Source organism: Acyrthosiphon pisum, chromosome A1 (assembly GCF_005508785.2).
Source record: "Acyrthosiphon pisum isolate AL4f chromosome A1, pea_aphid_22Mar2018_4r6ur, whole genome shotgun sequence".
Taxonomy (NCBI): domain Eukaryota; kingdom Metazoa; phylum Arthropoda; class Insecta; order Hemiptera; family Aphididae; genus Acyrthosiphon; species Acyrthosiphon pisum.
This window is the reverse complement of record NC_042494.1, coordinates 52414731-52437204: the sequence shown is the minus strand read 5'-3', so window position 1 is coordinate 52437204 and position 22474 is coordinate 52414731. Positions and strand designations below refer to the sequence as shown.

Sequence of the window (22474 nt, the reverse complement as noted above, 5' to 3'; positions counted from 1 at the left end):
ATATATAGGTATATCTGGGCGCGCGTAAATGTATAGTGTACCCCTCTCCCCTCCCACCTATACCGTTCATCGTTGAACCCTCGTGTTGTTATTCTTTAGGCTAGGTACCTATATATATAATAATATTATATTATGTATAATATATTGTCGTGCGTATTATATTGTTTATTAGATATCCCCAACTTGCAGCTTTAAACGATATCAGAACACTTTATAGGTATAGTTATCCGGTAGGTACCTAACACCGTATACGGACAAAATAGATTAAATTTGATCAAGATCGGTTAATCTATTATGTGGTATAAGCACGTGGTATTCAAAATTTGTACGACGGCCTTTTCACCTATACCTAGTAAGTCTAATATAAATGTAACGGGGTTGGGAGACATGTTCGATATAAGAAATTTAGTGATGGTGTCCCTTTAGATTATAATTTTAACCATAATATATAGCTAAGGAGTTGTAGGAAAGATATTAGATAGTTCAAATCCTAAGTTCCAGCTGATATATTTTATTATTACCTACCTACACAATGTTCATTAAAATTATAATATATAATATTACGTAATACTTACGTACTTACCTATAAGCTATATAAATAGTCATCCGGAGTTCCTTTGTATTTGGGTTGCTCTTGGCGTAGAATTATTAAATTTTACATAGCGTATCTCTTATATTATAGTGTTAACATATAAACAACAGTATATGTATATGTATGTAACATTATAAGTGTACAGGGATGACTGTAATATGCCTAGCAAGAATAATAAATTGTTCCTTATTACCTACCTATTTTTGTTTTTTCTTTCAACCCGAAGGTTGGTTTACAACTCACATTCTCCAATCCTTACCTTTAAGTTCCTTATAAGCAGGTCTCAGAACTAAATATGAAATATTATGCAGTTTTTTTTTTTAAAACATGTATTTAAACATTTATTTATATTTTAATAAACTTAAAAAATTAATAATTATTTTTAAAAAATAAATATTTTAATTAAATTGAAATTTAGGATCCTATAATTTTTTATTTTTAGTTTTAGATCTTGAAAATTGTTCAACTATTCACGGTCCTGAATATAAAAAAATTAAATCTTTTAAATACAGCAATTGATTAAAAAGACAATAACTATGTATGTGATGGATATATGTCATATACACAGTTCTTTTTAAAAATTAAATCGTTTTTACCTGGTCGATAAATTGCAAACAATTCTCGATATGGTATAATAATTCAAAATAAACACGATGCGACGATACGTGGCAGCTCTTTATCTTTAATTTTTTTAATTCAATAACAATATATGCATTAATATGCTCAAAATCTTTAAATATGCAAAATCATGTGAATTTAGTTAAATATGCAAAAATATGGAACTTACATTTTAGCTTCTGAACGGATCAAGGAACCTAGGTAGTGTATATATATTTTTTTTTATCCTGAATACAAAATTTCTACCAGAAGGAGTGCTTCGATTTCAGCATATATAATATCTCATCTTTTAACAAATTGGATCGAGATGGTACTTTAGAGAAGTCATTTTTCGATTTTTTTCAATAGTTATTTAATGCCACGGGAAATCCACCGACAAATTACGAAAAACCACTAAAAACAGCATTTTAATTTCTAACGCTTTATTTATCATCATAGAAACGAATAAAAAATTATAATATTATAATTCAACTTACAGGCTATAATAAATAATAACAATTTAAAATATCCAGACTGGCAAATACCATCTCCGCTCAGAATCGTTTTTCATATTATATCATTGAATTCAAGTTTAATAAAATCCATTCTACATTGACCCACTTGTGACCTACTGCATTGGCCGATATTAATTCAATTCGATTCCGTTCCTTTCGCGATCCTGAAGTTATACTACTTGCAGAGTCTTAAAAGTATAACCTCAACATTTTTTTCATTGTCTTCGACGTTCGGTCTGCAGTTTGACTCTGTTCCTAACCTATGTGTCGACTTCCGTTCCACAATACCTGTGAAAACCTTAAAATCTTTTCGCCTGATCGTCGTGCGTGCGTCATAATACAATATTGCAGTTTCGTGGCGCATCCTTCTCCGTCGGCGCTTTGCCGCATACCCACCACGTCGGCCAATATAACTATCATAATAAGGTCGTCGATATACAACATCAAGTCTCTCTTTCTAGCCACGTATCTATTCGTATCCGTATCTCTCTCTATCGCGTCCATCTCGAACCTAACCTACGAGTGTTTTAGATGTGTTACACTGTATACATATATAATATCATAATATATTATACACGTGTATTGTATATTATACGTAGATGTAGATGGACCGCGGGTAGGATCGTGACCGCTGCACGCGGGAGAGGCGTATAATTAGACGTAATTATAAGTAAAAAAAAAAAAAAAAGAAAGAAAGAAAGAAAGAAAAAATATCAAAAGAGAGAAAAAGGCGAAATGTATAATAATACGCGTACCTATAATATAATAAGAGTTGCGCGCGCGAGCAACGGAGACGACGGCAATAATTATAGCCGGCGTCGGAGTGTGGACACGGCGTAGTTAGAAAGAGCGAACCCCACCCGCCCCGGCCCGATCACCTCCGCGTTTCTTGTCACGTTTATATTACACACACACACACTAGTACTACAGGTACACACTAATTATCCACACACACACAAAGATCGATCCCGGGGCTTAATTTTTTCTAGATCTCTTTCGGGTCATTGTCTTGGCGGCGGCGGCCCTCTCCGCTCTGCAGCAGCGCGGTATAATATACGCACATCGTATGTATAATATAATAATTATTACATAGTGTGCACCATTATGTATATGTATAATATGCCCTCTGTGATTGTATACACACATACACACACACACACACGCACGTGTGTAATTATAATTATTATTAGGAAAAAAAAAATGATAATAACAATTAACGGAGTGCCTATAATATTATTATAATATACGTAGGTATAATATGTATATATTATAATATATATGTACAACAACCCGACATAACACTCGAGATTACAGGCGTTACACAACATAGGTATATACCGCTCGCTAACCGTACGTTGATTTTTTTTTCTCAACCGTCGTGAAACTTATCATGTGCGTGTGTGTGTGTGTGACTGTGTGAGAGTGTTATCTATTTTTCTAGTCTTCGCCTAGCATCTGTCGGTCAGCCGACCAACTATACTCGTTGCCAAAAAACCGCGAAAACATAATAGAACATAGGACCTTTGCTGCAGATGTAATTTCCGTGCCCGCCGAAAAACAAAAACACGCCCCGGACATACGACGGTCGAATTATAATATTATATAGGTGCCTATATACTGTTATTATTGTTCTATTATATTATAGCCGTCTCGATGGACGCCATACCTATATACCTCGGTGCGATAATTGGCAATGCGTAGGTATAATATTATATTGTGATAAAACCAGAGTCGTAAGACTCGAACGTGTTTCCATCGAGTGGTGTCGGTTATCGCTGACCAAAAGGCAAATTTACTTCGGGATGACTCGTGTAAAAATTTGATTGTGTTCAATACACGCATATTTTCAATTTTCCCTAATATATATTTCGATGTGACTTATCGATGGATATATAGAGGGCAATGTATTATAATATATCACACGTTTTAGTGGGAAATATATAGATATAATGGTAAAACTTTGTTGTTGTTCTATGTGTTCTACCTACCTAAGTCGATACACATAATATATATTTTATGTGTGTGCGAGTGTCAACGAATAACGATATGTGGTGTTGACGTATATTGTGTGTTATGGCTCGTGTAATATGTAGTACATCTATCACGTACCTAAACAAGAGTTTGATAAAATAATGTGTATAATATACCATTATATTTTTTCTGTTCGGCTTTTATGATTCCCCGAACAAAGTGATATATTACAATAATATTATATTGTGCTTTGAGAATCGGTCACGCGCGAGCCGGATGTTATAAATTCGTAAACGGACTTAGTGGCATTATAAGTACAGACTCGTTGCCACCCATATGGTGGCGTCTTCGGCGGTGTATACCTCAGCGGGAAGTCTCGCTCAGACTAGAACGTGTCATTTCTGGAAAATATCTGCTCAGTTTCGTATATCTACCATATTATACACAATGCCATGGTTCGCTGTACTTACCACGAACAATCGTATTAAGGAAGTGAGAGAAATAAATAAATAATACCAATATATGAGGGGCATGCGACATAATAGCGATCCCTTGCAGTCTTATCATACCTACGTGTCTGCAAGTGTCTGAATTTAAAGATGAAAAAAGACGCATTGTCCTAAATTTTCAATTCAAAATAATATAATATAATTTAATATCACGTCTGACAGTTTTTAATTTCATACTCGTACCTGAATCCTCTATCTATTGTTAAGATCCCCGTTGTCGAAATTATACAAAAAAATTGTCTCTTTCCGCACATGCTCGCATCATATTATCCTTTAGACACATATCGTCTACCTACGCCAGCGCTTCTGACCCTGCAGGAAACACTTCAATGGACTCGTGTCCAACAGTTTTTGTTCAAATAAACCATTTTCTTTGAGCTCTCTGACAAAGAATCAAGTGTACCTACAATATAATAATGTATCGATGAACAATATAGAAACTTGGAGTTTGTGCCACTCCCGGTGGATCGTCTTCGCACGTGTCGTGTTCACCTCGACGTGGACAGACGAAATAGAAAGATGACAAAAGTACACTTTATAATATAATTTTATATAGGTTCAGCCATATATAGGTAGGTATATATCATTATTCATTATTTATAACCGTCACAGATTAAAAAAGAGCGTATACATATAGATATATCAAACATACCTAATATATAAATATAATATGTATAATATATGAACGGCGAGGTATATAGGTTTTTTTTTCCAATACGTTTGCACGCCGAAACGTGCCGGACCTCTTGGCATTTGGGTCGGATCTCCGCAACGACGACGAAAAAAAAATGTATAGTTTTTTCTTTTTCTTTTTTAATTTCTATGTACGTGATAATAATAATTCATAGTCTCGAGACATAATTATATATAATATACATCGCTGCAGTGCGGTATTATGGTCGTCGTCCGTCTTGCCCGTTTAACCGAATGAAACGTACATACCTAATTATATTATCGCAACGTCGATACAAAACAGTTCGGTATATTATACAGTGTAAAAAAACTGTAAAGAAATACCAATACACGCGTATATTGAAATATAACGTGATATTATATTATACAGGTATAGGTATAGGTATGTTTATTGGTATATTGCGGCCTATGGTATTAAACGTCATGTGTTGTGAGTATACGCCATTCGTTATATCATCGAAACAACAACCGACCACACCATGTACCGTGTGTCTCTAAGTTAAATTATTTATATACGTATATTTGGTGTCCTCGGGACATATAGGTAACGAAATATAGGTATGCGCAAAACCGAATTACATTATAGCCGACTCGTCTGCGGATAGTGACGCGAATTCGTCCTCCTCCCCACCACCACCCTAAAGCGTTCATCAGCGTCAATATACCGTAATATAGGTACCTACACGACAAGTTAAATTCTAGATTGACTATTATATAGTTTCAGAATTTCATACCTATGTGGTGTGTTGTGTGGGTCTGAGTCAATTTTACTGTTTAGGCTCATTTAAATATTATGTGGTTTATATAATATACATAATATGTATTACATAATATATAAGTAATATTATATGTATATACTATTACGGGCAAAACGCAAACTGTCTATGATATTTCGAGCAATTAGTCATATATTTAATTACGGCCTTCCAAACCTAGTTGTGAGTTGTGACAAACATAATTCGATCAAAACTATAGCAACTATATTATATTTCACTTTAGGCACCGAGTTTATTCTTCATTATTCGGTACATATGTACCGAATAATGAAGAATAAACTTATAAAAATTACAATAACTATACTGTATCCCACTATCGAAACTAATTAAATTGTTTCATGTCAAGTTTATTTGAAAAAAACCCAAACAATTAAATATATTTGTATTACCTAAAGTTATACTGTTGTAACAATGATAGTATTATTATATGATAATAGTATTATGATATGAAAAAAAATCATAAAGGCAATCATAGACATTATTGTCGAATAAATGTACCTACCTATGATATATTATAATTGATATAAAATAGTATTTAATATTGGTATTAGGTTTCACGGGAAAAAGCCAAATTATGACATTATGCCCAAGTATATCAAGTAGCACTAAAGTTTACGTTTTGTCATTTTTACCGGGCATTTCTCTCCCATTTTCGACTTTTGCCCTAACCACATATTATAATATAATATAATATATAGGTCTACTAACTTTTTAATAGCTCAGAGCTCTATAAATAAAATGACGAATATTCGTTTTGGCGTACCCGGTTGATAAAAGTGTTATTTATTTAAGGCAAATTTAAAAACCAAAAAATCTGTAACGATTATAAGTAGATACTTACTTACAAAACAAAGTCAAAATTCCTCTGTCTAATATGCCATAGCTAATCTAGTATAAATAATTCAACTATAACGGTAGATATTTAAAACAGAGTTGATAAGCAAGAATATCTAGGTAGGTATTATAGGTAGCATATGACTATAGTCTCGTATAGTTTAATTGAATATTTGTGTGTTTTACCGACGAGTAAAACAACTAAAATGAACCTACGATTTTAAACGACAAAACTCCTTATTTTTTTGAACGCACCGCACGTGTTTGAACGCATATATTATAATATTTCTGGGACGCAATAGTTGCTTTTATAAGTTAAGCGATGGTTAAAAAAATTTTGCTCGCTGTCGGGGGATAAACGTTACTTTTTATTATGTTGATAAAAAAAAAAAATTAAAAGTTACTTTATATTCGCAGGTTGAAAGTTTTTCGAAGATGAAAGTAGGAATAAGCCAATATACTTAAGTTATCGACAGAAAAGTTTTGAATTATGTTTCTCACCAGACAAACTTGGCAGTTAAATGTTGTACTCCCATTATATTATTATAATATATACCTACCTACTGCAAATAATTATATTGGAAACATTTATTATATACCTATTATAAGAGGCTGCAAAGAGCTGCAGGATATCTGGTTTTACCTCGATGGCTCGATCGAATATGTTTATTTGGATTTATGGGCATCGGAGCAAAACGAATTTTTGCAGTCTGATATAAATATATAATATAGCCGTATAGACAGTTGCAGTCTATAGAAAACAGCTATACAAATTTACTCCAGATATAAAAATATTATGTAATCTAATTAAATTTTAATCGAAAGGCTTAGGTTATTATATTATATTATAGAAATAAAAGTATAATATAAGTAGGTAGTATATTATTTCTTGTCAGGTGGCACTGCTGGGAGTCTCCCTACTTTACAATTAATGTTATTTTATGTCACCACACTTACTTATTATACATTGTTGTATAGATTGTAAATATATATTTTTAAATAAAAAAAAAAGTAATTTATTATAATATATAGTATGGGAAATTCCGCTAATCTTAACTTTTGAAAATTACTATCGTCAAGTATAATATTATGCTTATGTAGCGTTATACACTGCAGTTTTCTTAGTAAATATAATAGAAGCTCTGTAGTGATATAATTACTGACTTACCTTAATTTGATTATTTTCATGCCGATTGTTTTTCGTACATTTCGTGTAAGTCTGAATGTAAATGGACACTTTCGACCACTGCTCTAAACTTCTGATCAATCGTAACGCGAATCTCTCATTATACCCGGCAGATGTTGGCTGGTGTTTCAGGTTTCACACTTAGGTTCAATTCATATTTTATGTACACTTTTTAGGTAGACTATACTACCTACAACAACCCTCGTATCGATAGAACATCGTTTATGTAAAAATATAACCAAAACCCATTTTAAAACCGTATCATTAGTTATTGTTTAAGCAAGAAGAACAATAATAACTATTAGAAAAACTGTATTTGGGGGAGGGGAGTTACTTGCCCTTACAATTTACATGACACCCCTAATAAATACGGAAATCTAAATTTTATAAATAAACATGCAGTTATATAAATTAATTTGAAATCATATGTACGTGTATCTATGCACCTATAACTTCAATATATGAACTTTAATTTAATTAATAATATTATGCTAGTATAGGTACTTAAGTCTGCAGCAAGACTAAAATCAAAATTTTGAACTCAAACTCATTCAAAACTTTAGTATTAATATTTAATAGTACTGAATTAGTAACGATTTGGAACTTATCCTCGAAAATGAATGTTTCTATTTTCGGGATGCCAGGCTGACGGATTTGTACACGTATGTCTCTGTGGCGTTAACGACATTCGCGGCCCATGCAAAAAACCCGTGAGCAGTATTATTATTACAATTGGTTCTAAATAATAATACCAATTTAAAGTACCTAAATATTCGTCCTGCGCCTGTTGCAGTTGGAGACTGTTTATTTTTTATTTATTTTTTTACTTCATTATACTCTACTGCAGGCACATGAACGATTGCAATGACAGGAATATAGGAAACTTGAAAGGTGATGCTAAAAAATAAAAACACTCATTTAGACCAAATTTGTAGACTACAATTTTAATACAAGAATCGTGTAAAACATTGTGTGATACCGCAGTGGGTTTTTATTTTTTTTTTATTTTATTATTCCGTCGAACGACAAATAAATACATTAGTACATAATATAGGAGCGTACACGTAGGGGATGGTTGGGGTGGCGGGGGGATGGAGGGGGTTCGTCGGAGGGTACAGCGAGTGATGATGTATATACGACCCGACGGGCGATAATATTGTGACTGGATTCGACGAGACCCGGCACATCGTTCGTATATATAACATGCACTCGTCGGGGAAAAAGAAAAAAAAATACAGGGCGGCGGTTGACGTACTTACATAATAACAACGTCGTGGAAAAACAACAATCACAATAATAATACATGTCATAATGTTATACAGGTTACGTACATAGTACACAATTCGTACGTTATTGTAGGCGATGATCATATAATTAACATATTATTTGGAACAGGAAAAAAAAATACAAATGGAAAAAAAAACAATTCCAAAAATCAATATTGCGTTTGTCCTTATATTGCGATATACAAAACAGGCTAAAAAAAATAATTAGACAGAAATCAAAAACGTAACATGATAATAATATAATATGTCTGTGAAACAATGTCACCGCCACCGTGACCGGGAGCGAGATAATATTATTTTAGGTACTTTATGACAATTTACAATATATTTAAATTATATTATATTTATCATAACAACATAATGTACCTACGTTATAAATTTCCGATTTTCGTGAGTGTATAATGTCGGGGGGGGGGGGGGGTGATGGGGGTGAGGACGTGACTGTTACATATATATGCGTATGGGGGAGGGTAGTATACGGAATTATGACAAACTATAAATAAAAACAAAAAATAATGTTCAAATCAAAAAAGAGAAACAAAAACACCAACAATGCACACGTTTAGTATAACTCTAATAGTAAAATGATACATTCATATAATTGTTTGCCTTAGACGTTTAATAATAATAATAATAATAATAATAATAATAAAATAATACTACTAAAATAGTCGTAATTAATCAAATGTTAATCGTTATTATTTTTGTTTTTTTTTTTGTTAAGTTTTATTTTTTTTTAATTTTAAATATATATATATATATATATTTATAGAAAAAAAGCATTAGTATTAATTTTATACTTTTCTTAAAACTTTTTTTTTTATGTTATAATTATATAATAATAATAATAATTATTATAATGTATAATATATAATATATAATCATTATCATTTAATTTAATTTATTCATTATATTAATAATAATATTTTTTATATAATAAAACAGGAACCTTAGTACATATGTCAGCTAAATATAGGAACCTTGAATGCTGGGAGTAGATATCGGTATTGTCGCGGAGGGCGACAACAGATATCATTAAAAAAAAAAATTTTTTTTATTCTTTTTCGTGATTTTTTTCTTGTTTTTTCCGTTCGTCTTGCGCGCGCTCGCGCCCACGATGGGGGGGGGGATGGCGAATGCTCGCGCTAGTACCCAACGTGCGGGCGGATGGCGTGTGTGTTTGTGTGTATTTGAGTGTGTTTGTGTGTGTTTGTGTGTGGTGAGGCACGCGCGCGCGTAAAACGTTTTCCGGGGACGGGGCGCGTCGTCTCGTCCGCCGTCGCTGGCCGTGTTTGCAGCCGCGCCAACGACTGGCTCCTCCGTGCGTGGAGAGTACGTGCGCGGCGGCCGCAGCGTCGGCGGCAGTGGACGGCGCCGTCAAGTCTCGCTCCCAGCGACGAAGACTTCACCGGCCTACCGGCTGCTGTTCGGGGGAATCGATGGACAGGGGGGCGGGGGTCGGAGGGGGTTTATTATCGAATAGAGGAAGGGGTGAGTTTTTTTTCTCGGGGGTGGAGTGAGGGAAGTGGAGACGCGTGTCTCGGAGAAATGGGACGATTGTGTGTTTTTTGCATTTCGGCCTCGATAAGTACCTATATACCTAGTTGCATCCCGCAGCATATGCGAATAATCCCGGAACACTTATAACTTAACGTCTTTTCCGGTCGATGTAAAGACCGGAAGTGCCCGAAACGCATCCGACTTCAACATTATAATTGTGTTGTTTTTTTTTTTTTGGCGTTCCGGTGAGTGTTTTTCTACACCCATCTCTGTGATATCTACGAATCGGGCGCGATCGAATGGGCGGGTGGCACGAATGCAGGAAATGATAGGGGCGATATGGGGAGGTCGCCGGGGGGCAACGGGGATCGCGGGCCCTTTGGTGCCAACAATTCAAAGGACACTCGGTCCACGCCCCCCGAAAATTTTTAAAAATTATAGTGTATACAATTTATTACGTATACGAAAAAAAAGTTAGTTTATTATTATATATATATCGGTCTGCCGAAAATAAATCGGTTGAAGTAATCAAAGTTATTGAGGGGGTATAATCGTAACGTTATAATTTGTTCTGTTCCGAAGAAACACAAGAATGCCAAAACAAGTGAATTTAGTAAACCATAGATCAGGGAGCATATTATAAAATAAGTCTGTTAGTATGTTGTTAATTTTTTTTCTCTTTTTACACATCTAGAAACACTGCCTTAACATACTATAATATTATTTTATTTTGTCTTCAAACATTAATGATATATTATATATAATTATAATGAGTTTATCCAATTAAAATAGGGCATATATTTAAATATATTTATATATTTATATAATATTTATCGATTGCTAATTCATTAAATTAATTAAAATTATTACAGCACAATTATAGCGAGGTGTTTGTTACTTGACTTAATATCAATAATAATTTTGAATACAATAAATATTCGTTAAATAAAATTACCTACCTAAAACGTTTAATAATAATAATAATAATAATAATAATAATAATTGTAGAAATGCATTACAATACTTAACACCTAATGATGATTTTTCGGTTTATTTTTTCCGTACTCTCTTTTCATATTTACACAAACCTATATATACGTATTTATATATACTCTAAACATATGCTACGAAATACTAAGCGACCGTAAATGATTGCGCTAAATTTTACATCATTTCATAATAACTCTTATAATCGAGTTTAGTACGTTTTCATTTAATATAATTATTCATTAGTAGTTTCCAAAAAACCGCGCGTATCTTTTTTTTTTAACGGCGTCAATAAAAAAATAATAAGAAAAAAAACCTATAATACTAATAATAGTATAATAATAGTAATAATATAATAATAATAAATAAATAAATAAACAAACAAACAAACAAACAAGTAGCGTAAAGGAACTTTCAGTTATCGTATTTTTTTGTTTTTTATACACACATAAATAATTATTTCTTTTCGTATCGTTAGTGATTTTTCTTAATACGAGGAACTACGTACCTTTTATGAGATGAAAACAAAAATAGTGAGGAAACGAAAAACCGTAGAAATTTATTTGCTCTATACAAAACATTTTAAGACGGGACGCGCAAAAATGGGGAGAGGCGCGGTACTGTTTTTTTTTTCGTTATCATATTTTATCGTTTAACCGACGTGAAATAATACGCGCAGCGCGTGATGGTACGAATAATATTGAATAATATTATTATCATACGAGTGCAGGAAAATCGCAATAACCAAAAATCGAAAACCAAAAAAAAATAATCGAAGAAAGTCCTCTCCCCAGGAACATGAGTGTGTCGAAAAGGAACTTTGGGTAAGTTTTACACAATAATATTATAATATAAATAAATAAATAAATAATAGTAATAATAGTAATAATAATAATAATAGTAATAATAATATACATACACACATTACATACGTCTTGCATAACATATTTTGTCGTAGTCATTGTCAGCGGCGACCAAAGTGGAGAAATCTGAGCGGCCGCGTCCTGTCAGCGGCGGGCGAGCTGATGGTGGTGGTAGTGGCGTCGGTGGTGGTGATGGTGCTGGTGGTAGTGGTCGGAGTTACTGGCCGCTGCTCGGCACGGCGGGCGCGACGTTGCACGCGGCCGGCGGAGCGGCGAACTTGTGCATCTTGGCGGCAGCGGTGGCCACGGCGGAGGCGGCAGTGCCGGACGACTTTTTATCGGCAGCCGGCGCGCAAAACAGATTGGCGTTCGAGTCGCTATTGGGGTCGCGGGGCGACGGACTCCGACCGACCGCCTTGGCCGCGGCCAGCGCCGTGATCTGGTTCACCACGTCCTCCATCTCGTCCGAAAGGTTGGGCGACGGTACGAGCTGCTGCATGTGCAGTTGCTGTTGCTGGTGTTGCTGTTGCTGTTGATGATGGTGGTGGTGATGGTGCTGCAGGTGCTGGTGGCGGCCGACCGACGAGGCGGCGTTGCCGTAGTGACCGCCGCGATGGGCCGTCTCGATGTGCGCGCGTAGAGCGTGCACGGTGCCGTACGTGTTGGTCTCGCCGTTGGCGCCCACGCCACATGACCGACACCCGTACGCCGGGTGGGCCAGGGCCACGGACCCGGTGGTGCGGCAGTCGCGCTGCTGGTGAGCGGCCAGGCCCCCGTTGTCCGGGAACGCCAGCTGGCACTTGGCGCAAGCGTGCCCGACCGTCCGTCCGCCGTCGATGGCGTAACCCTCGGCCGGCAGTTCGACGGCTGGCACTGTGGCCGCCACTTCGACCACGGCCGTCTGGTCTGGCCGCACTGTCCGGCACCGGTCCGCGATGGCCTGGATCACCGACTGATCGAGTTGGAGCATGCGCACCGGAGTTCCCGACGGGCCGGTCTGCTGCTGCTGTTGCTGATGTTCTTGCGGGCCAGCGGCCGCTGTCATGGTGCCCGTAGACGTATTGTTGTTGTTGTTGGCGGCGGCGGCGGCGGCGACGGCTGCCGCTGCTGCTGCTGCTGCAACGGCCGTCGTACGCATACCATTTGTCGTGGCCGCTGTGGTGCTAGGAACGCCTGCAGCTGTAATGATATTATCCACGATATTAGAATTTCCCGCAGTCGTTTGAGTTTATATTAACCTATCATATTCACGATTGACATTTACTACGAATATACAAGGCTGGACATTAACGAGTTAAAATGTTAAAATAAAATTTTATTTTAACATCTTAACTTCAGTATCATTGGGTTTCCGTTAATATCTAATTAGGTACTAACTACTTATTTATGTTTGAATTAACGTCCAATCGACGAATTAAATTTTCCTTAACTGTGAACCAGGCTTAATGACCTAAAAGTCTAATATCGCTATCTATAGGTCACCGTAGCAGTTTAATATAATATTACTTAAATGTGGTTTTTTAACGGTTATCCATGAAAGACCTATGCCATAAAATCGTAATTTTCTTATAAATCGAATATATTAGGTACTGTTGAAAAACCGCACATTAACATTATATTATATTGATGCGGTTCCGGAAAAACGATTAGGGAGATACGAATATGATTTTCTGGACGCAAGACGGGTACCACACGGTACTATGTCTCGTACTTAATATCAAATTGTATAGTGTAGTAACGTGTGGCTGACTATCATAATTTACTAAGAATTCGTAATTTATTACACATTTTTTGTAATTAAAATAATTTTTTACATAATATAAATGTGTCCATAATTATTTATAAAGTATATATAGATAATATTCATTTTAATACTCAGTTTTTAATGAGATTTCCATGGTCTCCTGACAATTTAATCGATGTTTCTATATAACTTTTTAAATTATTATGTTTTGTTTGAGACACTGAAGCGGAAGTAAATGGGCCCATAAAAACAAATCATGGCACTGCCGACTATATAATACGTTTTGATACCTACACATATATTGTAATTCAAAACACCACAGAACATGTACATGTAACAACGCCATATGGGACGAGTGGATGACACAATAATAGAGCCGAATAGTGTTCAATAATATATTATAACGTACACAATTTTCCGTTTTCCGGTGCAGTGTTGACTGTGACGTATACTAAAAAGGTCAAAAGGTGAGAAAACTCATACATTCGAGTTATTGCCGGGATACGAGCCTGCAATTTTTCGCATTAAGGCGAAATTTTAACTACTATATCTAACATTTCGTGTGCGATATGGTATACGGAGAGTGTGGATAGGTCAACCATATTGGCGTTAGGCGCGTAAGTCGTATAATATAATATTATAGGAACCGACCGTGAAATGATCGTACCAATAATAATAATAATATGTAATATAAGTTTATAATTATTTGTGTAGGTAGATGTATATTATAATATATTATTATGTATATGTATATATATGTGTGTAGACGGCACGCCGACGTTCGGTCAATAATAATTTGTCGAACACCGTCTGTGGTGATTTTAAAAGACACACTTAAACGTTATCTGTCGTCGGGGAACGACGAAATGAAAAAAAAAATAAAAGGAAAAACAAAAAAAAAAAAAAAAGACAAAAAACCAGTTTAGTAGAGAATTACTAAAGGACCGAACGAGTCTGCCGCCGATAAAACGCGGTCCGTGTTAAAATACAACACGGTTGGATAATGGACGCGACGAGTGTGGCGTATACGCGGCGTACCTGTAAGCGATAACAACCGTCTCTCCCCTACATATGTACTTACTTAAGACACACACACACACACCCAAGCACACTGTATTATCGTACTATTACCGCATATAATATTATGTTCCTATACAGAGTATAATATGTATACACCCTCAATCGCTGTATCGCACTCTTCCTCTCACTCTCTCATACTCTCTCGCGCAGTCTCCGAGACGACACCTTTCCCGGCGATCGTCGTTATCATCTGCAGTAAATTGTCATAAAACAATATCCGGCGCGTCATTACCACGGTATAATAACGGTTATCTCGAGGACCCGCGGTGTAGGTACCTATACGACGTGTCTCGCGTGCAGAACTCGTACGATGCGCAATTTAAATAATATTGCGGGCACGCGTGCGAAATAATATCGGTACATCGTGACGTATATTACATAGTATGGTACTATGGTTTATCTAATTATTATTATGTTAGCAGTTAGTGTGTTATAATTTCCAAAATATAAAGAGACACACCGCTCGCGACGACCTGCAGACTCAAAGCGCGCACCGACCCGCGACAGCCCGATCACCTCCCTAAATGTAACAACATACAAAACACACACACACACACACACACATATAGGTACACACGTATAGTAAACAGTAATTTATTGAGCGTACACTAGTTACATATTAATATCATTAAAGGTACCGTAGAAAACGACCATATATATTTGAATTTTTTGCCAAGAAATAAATGGTGGGTTTCATTGCCCACGATGACTATATCATAAGGAATATCGTGTATATAGATAATAACGCGTAATATACTGCAGTAGCAGCAGCAGCACTACATACATGGCTGGCGTCCGCGGTTGTGGAACGTTTTCTTTCCATTTCAATCCCATTCGATAATTCAAACGAATTTCTCGTATGAGCGATACGCGTCGCACACAATAATAGATTATTATTATTTTAAGAGTAATATTCTCCTAAAGCATATACAGTTTTTGTGCGCGAGTGTTTTAATGACGCGATCGGTTAACAACCGGAGAAAAAAACAATGACGAACGCGACACTCCAGGCGTAAAATTATTATTCGGGCGATCCGACTGCAGTCAAACGGTCCGAGAACGACGGCGACGAGAGACGACATAATGTTATACAAACCGCGTCACACGATTTTATAATTATTATTTAGATCTATATTTGTACCTTATAAATCATTGTCACGCGAGCTCATATTATGTATTTATGTGATAGGTTGTGTGTGTGTGTGTGTGTGTGTTTTTTTCCGAATTTTATCTCGTGCACACGTGTAGCAGTAATCGTATTACGCACTAATATACTCGTTTTTCCATTAACTCGTCCGTACGTCCGGAACGTATCATTAAATTATGCGAGTCTGACGCACGAACATAACTCGACTGTTAATTTTTTTTTCTTCAAAAACGCGCGTTTCCAATAATATGCAGTGGTGGTATGCTCCGATGTTATAACATAGAAGACGCTTAAGCGCAGGACGCATTTATAATAAATGTAGTTTACAATCTAGCAAACCGAGTCTATATTGTCTATATACCTATTACGAATATCGGGTATTATTGTAATAGTACATGGTAGATACATGGTGCCTGAGGTCTAAGGTATATACCTGGTTTATACTTTTCACGTGATTGTAAGACCACCGTCGTGTAGTGAACCAAAGACGTTTCCTGCCCGAGCATGGGACATTTTCATACATATCTACTTATATCTAAATATTATATCATATCGATAGCGAAATATTGAAATAAAATATATTTTTGTGTCGAGGCTTTTTTCACTTTTTTGAAAAATGTTGGTCCACTTTTATACATGTATATTATACAAATAAGTTGCTTAGATAATAGAAAAACCATCTGTAATACCTAGTTACATATTTTGATAATATATTGTAAAATAAAGTGTCTACAACAATATTTTGATTTAAACCAACTGGGCACTATTATAAGGGTCCTGGTAATCGAAAGTTGTAAAAAAATGAGATAGGCAGCCACCCGTTGAATTTTTATTTTTTATTTTCATTGAAATTTTCGTCTGGGTTACGTGTCACACGACGTATTATAATCATGGTGCCGATGTTTCTCTCCCACCCCCATCATGCCTAACATACCATATTATACACGTAGTGCGTATGATATACTGTTGACCGGTCGTCGTTTTCGATTGTCTTTACGGTTTTTATTTTATTTTTTTTTTATCTTCGTCGGCGAAGGACGACCAGACACGACACACACCGCAGACAGAATACGCGCGAGGTTTTTTCAGCAAACATATCGCACCGACCAACACACAGACGCTCTGCGGAATACTCATTGTTGTGGCGGCACATGATCGGATTGTAATATCATTCGCCGCGGTCGGATTTGCAATAATAATTAGCGGCGGGGACATGGTCTTCTCATAATAATATATATAATATACGAACACGTATAGTATATAACGTCCCATATACAATATATATCTATATACCTATATGTGTGTGTATGTATGTATGTATGTATGTGAATGAGTGAGTGTGTATTGTATGTATATATGTATATAATATATTATATTAACTGCGCCGATGTGTAATCGGAGTAATAAACTAATAATATACGTCCGGGAGGGTGGCGATGAAGGGGGAAGGGGAGGCAGAAACTCATTCCGAAAACGAATAAGTCCTTGCCGGCGGATTATATTATTACAACGACAAAGATATTATATTATATATACGTATTATGCTAATGCGACACACACACATGCACATAATATTATGTTATAGGTTGTACCTATACTCGTATGCGTACGATTTTTTTTCTCGTATAAAATAATGTAATACGTGTGTGTGCGTATACAAACGTCGCGACACCGCCGTCGGATGGCCTTTTTTATTATTATTATTATTATTAATGGCTTCCAGTTTTTTAATTTCCAAGAAAGTAATGTGTGCTAGCGAGCTCGGCGATCGCGAGTTCCTTAACGAACGCCGCCGAGTCGCATATTATATTGTATCATATTATTATATTAAATGTGTGTATACCTATAGGTACGGACGGCGGTGGCGGCGTCGGCGGATGAAATGAACGTATATAAAATGTGTCAAATGCAAATGAGCGTAATAATAATAACCACGTGAAAGAATATAAAAATTATAATAAAAAAAATAAAAATACAAATAAATAATGGAAACTAATAATGAAATATGGTCGGACGATGGGCCCACGTTCGGACCGCCGCAGTATTATAATAATATTATATACGTATGTTTATTATGTGGTGTGTGTGTGTGTGTGTGTGTGGTGGACGAGATTGAGAAGAAGAAGAATTAAACGCGGTGTGCATGCGATGTGCTCGCATATAATTATAATAAGAAATCTGAACGCGAGCTTGTGTGTGTGTGTGTGTGTGTATACGGAAATCCCCCGGAGGTGTGGTTGTTAATTTTAACATCACTTTAATATGTAAATTAGTAACAGTTACTAATGAGCGACGGCTCCAGTGCGAGTAAATCTCCTTGTCGACCGCCACTATATTATATATAGGTACCTACACTGACCACCGACCATATACCCGACCCATACCAAACACCACCTCCACCACCGCGGGACCTATCGTTCGATTATATACGCGTAGATACAAATATTATTATTATAAAAAAGTAGCCGCCGCCGAACGGGAGGTATAATATAGTGTAGTGCTGTTGTAGTAGTAGTAGTAGTAGTAGTAGTAGTAGTAGTTATAGTAGTAGCATTAGTAGTGGTGCACCACGTGATTCCTATGATTCCGATTTGCATTTAAAATTGGTAAGACGTTATTATAATCGTTATTAAACCACCGCCGCCGACGTCGCACACACATAATATATAATATATTTTTATAATAATATCACCGAGCGCCGCACACAACGCTCCCATACGCGCCCGGGTCACGTACCGCACACGGTTTTACTGAGGTATAATAATATATAATATATTATTTTTCTTTTTCATTATCGTCCGAACGAGATAAATGACATTAATCGTTCGACATTTTTGTACATAAAGGACAAAAAATATAATACATGTGCAAGTCGGAGCTGATAGGTGCGGCCGTAGGTTATATTATCTGTACCTACATTATTATATTATATTGTACGTGTGTGACATTTTTTCGTCAAGACTTCCATTGTGTGTTCGTGCACAGCGAGTTAGGCACATAATATAAATATCCTAACGCCACCCGCCGCACACTGTAGTTTACGAAGATTTTTCGACATAACATGGCATTTCAAAACGTCTCTTTTATTATTATTATTATATTATTGTTGTTCGGAGCAATGTGTGTGTGTGTGTGTGTGTGTGTGTGTGTGTGTGTGTGTGTAAATGTATAGGCACAATTGAAAAAGGTGTAATATATTATTATTTATTATAGTACATATAATATAATAATAGTAAAACCAAATGATATATTTTATTATTAAAACCCTGCCGAGCAGTATATTTGGGTCGCTCACAGTTTTTCGTCCCTCACAATGGACGTTATGTGCGTTGGCACGAGTGGTGTATGTGTGTATGTGTCAGTACTCTGCAGTGTATACACGCGATAACTATAGTGTTCTACCTGTGGTCCGATGATAATAATATGTATACAGTTCTCGTTCACCACACGTGAAAGGGCACAAAAGATATATTCGACGTTAATATTTATAACGCATCCGTGCAACGGTCAAAATCGTTTTTGGGCTGACACCGACGAGTAGTCCTATAACTCATCCCAAAAAATAACAAATGAATCGAACTATAACGTGACACTTTGTGGCCAGAGAAGAATCGCTCCGCTTAATCCGAATGTCGTGTCCCCTCTATAGTAGTAGGTAGCCGGAAAGTACTGTTAATGATATTTAAAAATCTAATTTTTGGTGTCGCAGCCATAATCTCACGTAACCCTTTCCACTTTGCCGAAACATCACCTCGGACAATTGTGTCTTCCGTAACTGCAGATTATAATACGATCGCCTATAATATGACTATTACACCTAACGCATACGCGTGCGCGAAATAATCCGGTCTGTCTTTTTTCTCCCAAGTCGCGCGTGTGCTAGGCGAGAAAACTAGAATTTTCCACCGGGATTATATTATATTGTACGCGTGAAACGTTTTTTTTTTCTCTATTTTTTTTAAGGGTTCCAAAACAAACAGGAAACGGACTTTTATCTGTGAGCTTCCCGTGCACCCGCCCCCGCCGCGGTACACAGTTGTTTGCGGTCGCACGCTCCCCGGTGCAGTGTGTAAACAGCGGGGGCGGCGCGCGCGTTATCTCGCGGGCAGGACGGCCGAACAGGTATTCGGACACGGACGCGGTGGTGGTGTTGTCGTACACGCGTGTACACTGCAACCGCGGCGGAGGGTGGACGAGAAATCGCCCAAAGGGTCGTTCGTTCTCTCTGTTATTTTTTCCTATAACTATACAATAATGTTATACGCGTTATCCTTCCACTCCCGAAACGCGTCTCGTTTACACTGCCCCGGGGCACGTGCTGCGTTTTGTTTTCTCGCGCGTCTTATACACATCATCGTTACTACCTATATATAGTATATGCGTACATAATATATTGTTTAGTTTTTGTCGGACGACTCTATATACGGACGCTTTCCGTCGGTTGGGTTGGTCGTAAATCGTCACCGAAATCACATCGTTTCGAGTCCTTGGACCGTCATCGGCGCCGGACGATTTACAACGATACATATTGTGCCTATAAGTATCGTGTATGGAACTCGCACACCGCCGCCCTTATGCGATGACCTTAAATTTTTACAACCCCCCGCACTTGTCAAATTTCAACCCTTTTCGTCCGTTTATATAATGTACGCGCGCGCATCGTTTATACCGCGGCGGCGGTTATCTGCCCGGCACAAAACCTCCCCCGGCCGCCGCTTCATCGCGAAACAATATAATATAATAATATATGTAATGTATAAATATTGTGTGTGCAGCGTGTGTGTATAATATAATAAACTAAATTTTTTTGTTCCACGCGTAATGTATTTACACACCCGACCCTAATTATTTTATTACGCGGCGCGGAATTTTGTTTTTCTTTCATCCGGCGCGCACAATAGGTCCGAGTAAAAAAACTGTCCCGTCCTATATAACATATAATATATATATATATATATATATTATATATTATATAATGTGTATTTATTATAACACGCGTATTATATGCATCGGATGACGCGGCGGAAGGGGTTAGCCGATACCGTAATTATTGTGACATCTGTATTATTTCGGGCGCGCGCTAGAGAAAATGTGAGAGAAAAAAAAAATTGTTATTCAAATTATAACGTCGCACATGATAATAATAATAATATAATGACGTCGCTGCAGTTTGCCCCGCGGCGGGTGCCCGCGATATATACACACGGGGAAAAAAAATGCACACACACATAAAGTAATATAAACATAATAATATTACAATATGAATCGCGGTACATAATAATAATATATACAGGTGGCTCACCGCTGCACACACATTATAATAATGTATGCATATAAATATTACATAATAATATTGTACACAGCTTATACCTATATAATATATAGATAGTAGATACGTATGGGTAACGATCCGCGCGTTAACCGAATATTGCGCACGCGCGTACATAGGTACTGCAGTATATTATACTATACACATAAGGCATATGTGCATTATTCATACACGCATGCATAATATTATATGTATATACGGTCGCGTACGTGTGCATTATACTAAATCGGGATTAAGACACAAATTATTGTTATCGTTTACGATCCAAAACGTTAGCGCACGCACGCACACACACGATATGTACCTACGATACTAACAACTGCAGTACCTATATCGTATCATATTATAATATATAGGAATCGCGTCGGTTAGAGGACATACTATATTATAACATAAGCGCATGTTATTTAACCAACCTACATAATAATTTATAAGGTATTTTATAGGGTATATTATTATTACAGCCTGCTACTGCAGTCCCTGTGTTATATTTTAGTGCAAACTTATTATGCGGTCTGAAACATATTATAATTCACGCGTTTTTGGTATTTAAAAACCGAATATTATTATTATATTGTGTTGGTATTGATGAATGGTATATTTTCCGTATGTCCAATCGTATTTCATGCCATACATAAAGATTTTAAATTATTGTAAATGGTTTTAAGTATTCATGCATCTATATAATATATATACACTACAAACGATGAATGCTGCAATGTCTATATACCGTGCGGAATGTACGATCGTATAAGATTATGACGTGATTATCGATATGACTACCTATTATTCTTTATACGGCCCACTACAATGTCATATTATAGTCCACGTACATTACCCCCCCCCCACCATTTTGACTTTTGAA

The 22474-nt window shown here is 36.5% G+C and overlaps 1 protein-coding gene across 3 annotated transcripts in view; it reads right to left on the bottom strand.

Moving 5' to 3' along the window:
• Positions 1–10644: 10644 nt before the first annotated feature.
• Positions 10645–22474, bottom strand: part of LOC100161293 (zinc finger homeobox protein 3) — a 106086-nt gene continuing 94256 nt past the window's right edge. For all 3 annotated transcript variants that reach the window (XM_003241367.4, XM_008180214.3, XM_008180213.3), the window contains exon 5: positions 10645–13488. In XM_003241367.4, the coding sequence (XP_003241415.1) occupies positions 12527–13488 (962 nt within the window). In that variant the 3' untranslated portion in view covers positions 10645–12526. The remainder of the gene's footprint in view (positions 13489–22474) is intronic.